This window comes from Alligator sinensis, unplaced genomic scaffold, assembly GCF_000455745.1.
Source record: "Alligator sinensis unplaced genomic scaffold, ASM45574v1 scaffold471_2, whole genome shotgun sequence".
NCBI lineage: Eukaryota > Metazoa > Chordata > Crocodylia > Alligatoridae > Alligator > Alligator sinensis.
The window spans coordinates 1,314,264-1,320,830 of record NW_005842143.1 but is presented as its reverse complement, the minus strand read 5'-3'; the positions used below and the strand labels follow the sequence as shown (position 1 = coordinate 1,320,830).

Below are 6,567 nucleotides of genomic sequence, written 5' to 3'. Positions count from 1 at the left end.
TGGGACACAAGATTTTTCTAAAAGGGGCGAGCGAGGAATGTCAGGAAATGGAAAGAAGGTGCAAAGGCAGCAGGACAAGTCTTAGGGCATGTAGAAGAGAAGTCAGAACGTTTCTCTGAAACTGAAGTCTGTGTAGTTTGGGGGAATCTCCGTATGTTCAGTCATTCAGAAAACCAGTACCTATTCCTAGTAAAAGTTGTTTCTCTGTAGATATTTCCACTGGGGGGAAAACTAAAAGAAATTCCATTTGATCATAGTAATGTAACCATATGCCCATCCTGTTTAAATAGATTATCCACCATTTAATCCAATAACTGGACTATAAAAAAATTCAAACCAAGAATATGGTGATAACCCTTTAGCATATAAGAATTTCTCAGTCTCTTAAGTGTTGTAGTTATACATCGTTTGGCTTTAAAAACAAGCATATCAAAGGTGTAGTTAAATTAGGAAGAAAATGTTCTCCCTTACATCCCTGCCCCATAACTCCAAAAAGTTAGTGCAGAAGTGATTGAAGTTGGCAGAGGTGGATCTTGCAGATTCCGTAATAGTTTCGGACCCAACTCATAAACGGACCTGTTGGATTCAGACAGTGGTTATTGGCAAGATGAGCTCAGAAGTACTTGCCTTGGAAAGCAGCTAAAAATGTAAACTGGCACATGAAGGATAATACCACAGTTTGAGAAAACAGTGTACTCGTGCTAGAGAGCTCGTTGTCACTCGGCCATAGTTTTCCAGTCATTTCCGTAGTTCCTCAAACTGTTTCCGTCTCTGTGTGGCTTGGGTTTAAATTTTTGTAAGTATACCTCCCTCACTCTGGGTTACCCCTCCTTTTCTCAATTCGTTAATTGTTCCAAAATGCGCTCACCCTGTAATGTCAGGTGATTGTGACCCAGTGGTCTAGAACAGTGGGGGCCAACATTTCTGATGGGACTCTGGAGGCCACAAGGTAGCCCCACATCCTTCTCAAGTCCCACTAAAATCCCTTCTACCACCCAATCTGCTGCTCTGCTTTCTGCTTCCTTCCCTGTGTTCTGTCCAATCTGTTGTTCCACTTTCTGCTTCTTGTCCTATCTGCCACTGTGCTGCTTGTCCATTCCCCGGTCTGCTGTGTGCCACACAGAGGCTGCCTGTGCCAGGTGTGGCACACATGCTATATGTAGGTTGGCCACCTTGGTCTAGAAGATCCTGGAGAGGTTCACAATAATGAGAATTATGATGATAGGCCAAAAGCAGTTAAGGAAAACAGACTGCATCTTTGTACCTCCATGTTTGAGAATAAATGACATGAGATTTTGTAGTTTCTTTTATCCCATCCACTTTCTCAGCTGTTCATTGCTAGAGAAACAGCTTTGTAGTCTCCCTACTGCAGTTGAAATTTGCTGGTATATTATATAAGAATGTCATGGAGAAAGCGCATAATTACAAATCTTTGTGGTGTCACTCATGCAAAATAACTCTAGCAAAAAACCCCAAGTTTAATATAAATCTTCTGACAGGCTGAGCCCTGTGGGGGATCTTGTCTGTCCTCTGGGAGTTAGTCCACCTTCAGTCTTAGGAGTTGGAATATCTCAGTCCAGCTTATATTTAAAGAAGGAACATGTTGGTTATTTGCTTACGATAGACTGGGACTCTGTGTAAATTGCAAAGCAGTGCTAAAAGAAATGGATGAAATGATGCAGTTAGAAACTACATAGCCAAAAGGGGTGCAAATCCGTACAGAATGCACTTTAAATTATTTCATAATTTGTGTAAGCATGAAGTATAATTTGTACAGACAAGCAAGGAAAGATTGTATCTTTGGGGAATTCTTGAAGTAGGAGGGTACAGCTCTGTTTTTGTTTTCCCCAAGATTTTTTGTAGTGTCAGAAGGTAATTAACAGTGAATAAATAATAAAATGTAGTTTGTTCAGATAAACACACCACAGATAGGCAAATATTTTATTTAGTATAATTGTTATGAGGGGAAGAGAGAGAATAATTTTAGATTCCAGGACAAGAAATTGGGACTAATAGGAAGAGATTAAAATGCAGAATTAACAGAAGTCTTATTTGCATAAATGCAAGCTGGGTATGAAGAAGTCCTGAAAGAAAGGTTTTTACATGGGTAGGGGCGGGGGGCGAGCACCACAAAGACAGTGAAAGCATAAAGAGAACTGAGTATTTGAACTGGTTGCCCCTGGGACATCCAGATAAATGTCTGAATTTAAAAACAAAAAAAAATTCTCTGTTTTGTGGTAAGACAGAAGAGACACTCCTATATTTTATACAGCCTTTTAAATATTCCAATTAAAAGTATTTCCTTTATGCCAGTTTTTAGCAAAGCAATAGATTATCCTCTGGTAAGAGAGTAGGCAAATTTTTTAGTGCCATCCCTGACATCAACATCTGCAAAGGTAGCTAATAAAGTTGCCTCTGTTTCTTTTCTAAGGTGGCTGTAATTGGAACTGAGAATGAAAGGGGCCAATCATGAGAAGACATAGGTACTTGGTATTCTGGCCTCTACAGTTACTCATCAGTAAGTGCCCTCTATGATGCCAGAGGATGGATGTGGAGGTAGACTTGGAGTCTGATAATGACACTTGTGACACAGGTGAGGACCATTCAGATGATTCCAGTCAGACATCTGAGAGGGTGGGTCGCAAAGCCAGCCTCCAGCTGGAAGTTGAAGAGGATTATTCACCACCATCCAGTCCTGACTGCAACCCTGCTGGAACTTCAGGTAGGCAAGAGCTTCCTGTAGAACTGCAGTGTGAAGAGGAGGAAACTTATGAGACCTATTACCAGAAGTGTAATTCAACCACGCCTGGGGTCTTTGTCACCTCCAGCACCAACTTTGACCTGCAATGTGAAGATGAGGATCAGGAACTCTATTCCTCAGAGCACTCTGAGGAACCTCAGGGTGGACTAAGTGAGGATGATGAAAACATCATTCTTATTGATGCTTTCGATGAGGAGGAACTGGACCCAATCTCTGGAGAAGCTTATCGATGCAAGAAGTGTGGTACCTCTTTCCAGGACCTTAGTGAATTACAGGAACACCAGCAGATTCACCCAACAGAGAATTCATACCAATGCCCGATCTGCGGCAAAGAGTTCTTCCGAACTGCAAACTTGCGAATGCACATGCTCATTCATTCTAGTGACAGGCCACACAAGTGTCCAGAGTGTGACAAAGGCTTTATCCGCACAGCAGATGTCTGGAGGCACCTACGCAATGTACACAAGATTGAGCGTTCAAAAATTTTGGGGAATGGTATGGTTAGGAACCCATGTTCTTCAGTGCACAGGAACCAAAGTGGTGGAGATACCTATCAGCAGTGTTCAGCTGATCAACAGCCTGGAGAAGAACAGTCTAAACCTTACATCTGCCCAACATGTGGCAAAGGTTTCCATAAACCTAATCTGCTGTCCAAACATAAAGTGATCCACCGGCAGGACAAGCCCTATGAATGCCAAGAATGTGGGAAGTCCTTTGTTCAGTTGCTCAGGTTGAAAAGACACCAAAAAACTCACTCTGGAGAACGCCCTTTCTACTGTGAGGAGTGTGGAGGGACCTTCACACGTCTAGCTTCTCTACAGCGTCACCAACGAATCCATACTGGAGAAAAACCCTATTCTTGTGCTTACTGTGCTCAAGACTTCACAGAATCAGGCTCTTTGAGGAGACACGAGCGCACGCACAAAGTGAAGACGGCTTAGTGTCTAGAAAATGTTGCACTAGTAGGAATTTTGTTTCTTATCTGACTGAAACTTGTCCATGCTGCTTGAAAAATGTTCCCACTCCCATGAGAAAAGCCAGTTAAGAGCCTTCTTCTCTAGGTCTGACTGGTATAACCCTAGTAAGGAGACATTTCATAAGTAACTGCTTGATCTGTGCAAGTAAAGACAGTGCTGAGTGGCTCTGCAGACTTACTTAGCAGTTGACAGAGGAAATATCTTCATTGCCATTTTGTAATAAGCACACAGAAGTCTACTGATATATGTAGAAAGTAAAGACCCTTGAAGGTATATGACAATTTTATAGCTAGTTGGACTTTCCCAGGGGGTGCCTCTAGGAGTGATGCATTAAATGAAGCCCTTTCACATTCATGGTCTCTGAACTGGTTGGTGTTGCTGTCTGTAATGTGACTGTTCTCTGGCACTGGATTTGGAGATGTCATTGTTAGGCCTTCATAATACAGTCAGAGCTGGCCCATCCATACCTTATCTCTGTGCATTCTCTGTTTTTTTTAGTGAAGTATTTTATTTGGAAAGAAAGCATCTCAGCACTTGTAAAAATGGACAGTTAACATCTACACTGCATACACATACCTGCCGATGGAGATACTGATCCATTGTGTGTTTATACATAACTAGAGTTATATACATATATTGGTAAATGGAGAGAGGGTTGTATGGCTGGTTGTGATGGTGCATGTGAATGGTCTGTCTGGATCTGTGCCACTTGTCTAGCTGGAGGAGAGCCTTTACCCTGCCCAGCTACTGCATTACAGTAACAGATATTTGAGAACTTAAAATCAGAAAAAACAGTAATAAAAATAAGGAAAATACTTGCTGTTGGTTTCTGCAGTGTGTAGTAGTTTGAATTAATTTTCCTCTATCTAGTTCTTACTCCAGAAGAGGCAGTGTGCTAGGTAGCATGCATTTTATCACAAATTCTAGGACTATTTTTAAAGAGATACTGAGAATTAAGGTATTTTGTGAATTTGCTAATTTGAAAAAAAACCTTTGCTTTGCAGCTTCTGCTCTCCTATAGTGTCTTGTCTTGAAATTTTAAAAAATATCTTCATAAATAACTTGCTGGTTTCTAGCTCCCTATTTTAATTACCTTTCAAATTCTCATTCACTGTATTCTCTTACGACTGCTGCCTGTGCACACTCCATTTCAGCTCTGCACGTGCTGTTATTGGTAAGAACCTATTTTTTTCAAAGACCTAAGAATGTGTAACTCTCTCCATTAAATGGTATCTAATAAAAAAATTAAAAATAGGAATAATCTTCTCATTCAGTTATAATCTCAGGGGTTTACCTATAATAAGAATGAAATTGTCAGAAGTAATTACTATAGAAAACTGACTGTCCCTATGCAGTTGGTTCTTTTGATGTAAAAAACTACACAATGTAAAAGCAGGTAGGGATTTGAGTTAATGAAAGAGTATATAATCTGTAAAAGTCTATTTCAGCAACACCTCATCTGCCTGTTATTTTCTCTTTTTGCAGCCATGCTCATATAAGCTATTCCTGTAGCAGGGTATGTTATGGACAGGGATCCTGTTTTTTTCTGATTTTAAAAAAATCCCCAATTTTCAGTTAAAAAAGTAAGCCCAAATCCATATTTTTCTATGATTAAAATGAAACATCGCTATATATATCTATATATTAGTGGTGTTTCATTTAAATCATGGGAAAATGTGGATTTGGGCTTACTTTTTAAAAAAACCCCAAAATTGGGGATTTTTTAAATTGGAGAAAACCAGGATCCCTGGTTATGAAGATTGTTGGAACATGGCAATAAAGTCCCTGCTCAGTTTTAAATTTGCTTTAATTTGTTTGTCAGTATCCTAATTTCAAAGAGTTGCCTGCCATCTTAGCCCTGTGTGAACTTTTTCTTTCCCATTAGAGATGTGATAATTTCATGGGTAAATTAAGTGTCTTGTTTTTTCCACTCCTAATGCTCCTCTCTCCTTCTTCATATTCCCACCCTCTGCCATCCACCTGGTCAGCATGTCATCCAGCTCGTGGGGCTCCCCAAGAGTATTGAAATTAGGCAGCCAGGGAGCAGTGGCAGTGTTCATTGCCAATCTCCTGCTGCCAAATTTCTGGGCCCATGGAGAACCCCAAGGGCATGGGATAACATGGTGTTGCACACCAGATTGTACTAGTGTGTAGCCAGATTTAGGTGCATGGCCAGGAAGTAGGATTCAGGCTGCTGGGGCAAAAGGTTGGGTGCTACAAGTGCAAACCATGCCGGTATCTAGCAGAGAAAACATTTGCTACTGTCCTCTTTACTTTATCTCCATCCTTTGCTGTATTTACTCTTTTCCCCAGGTTAACATGTATATACTGATTTAATGGCAATATGCAGGGATGTTTATTTTTAAAATTGAAAACTATTTTTTTAATTGAAGACCACGTTTAATTTTTTTTTAATTGAAGATGGTTCCTTATGTGCAAATCAAGGGAAGTGACTCTTCTGCTCTATTCAGCACTGGTGAGGCCTTACCTGGAGTACTGTGTCCAGTTTTGGGCCCCACACAAGAAGGTTGTAGACAGTTCAGAAAGATCCCTGTGGAGAGTGCCAAAAATGATTAGAGGCCTGGGAATCATGACTTGCAAGGAAATGCTGAAAGAACTAAGTCTATTTAGTCTGGAGAAGAGAAGCTTGATGGGGCGGGGGGGAGGGTTTGGTAATACTGTTTAAATACCTGAAAGGCAATTGGAGAGGATGGAAACAGACTATTCTCTGTTGCCATAGAGGACAGAACTAGGAGCAATGAACTCAAGCTGCAGCAGAGGAAATTTAAGTTAGAGATGAGGAGGAGCTTACTATAAGGGTGGTCAAGC

General features: G+C 40.7%; 1 protein-coding gene across 3 annotated transcripts in view; it reads left to right on the top strand.

Annotated features, from left to right (window-relative positions):
• Nucleotides 1-544: 544 nt before the first annotated feature.
• Nucleotides 545-6,567, top strand: part of LOC106722287 (zinc finger protein 501-like) — a 7,705-nt gene continuing 1,682 nt past the window's right edge. The window contains exons 1-2 of one of the 3 annotated variants that reach the window (XM_025206171.1): nt 545-796; nt 2,432-3,723. In XM_025206171.1, the coding sequence (XP_025061956.1) occupies nt 2,545-3,702 (1,158 nt within the window). In that variant the 5' untranslated portion in view covers nt 545-796; nt 2,432-2,544 and the 3' untranslated portion in view covers nt 3,703-3,723. Of the gene's footprint in view, nt 797-2,431; nt 4,913-6,567 lie in introns of all 3 variants that reach the window. The other 2 variants (XR_003094457.1, XR_003094456.1) reach the window with 2 other exon arrangements.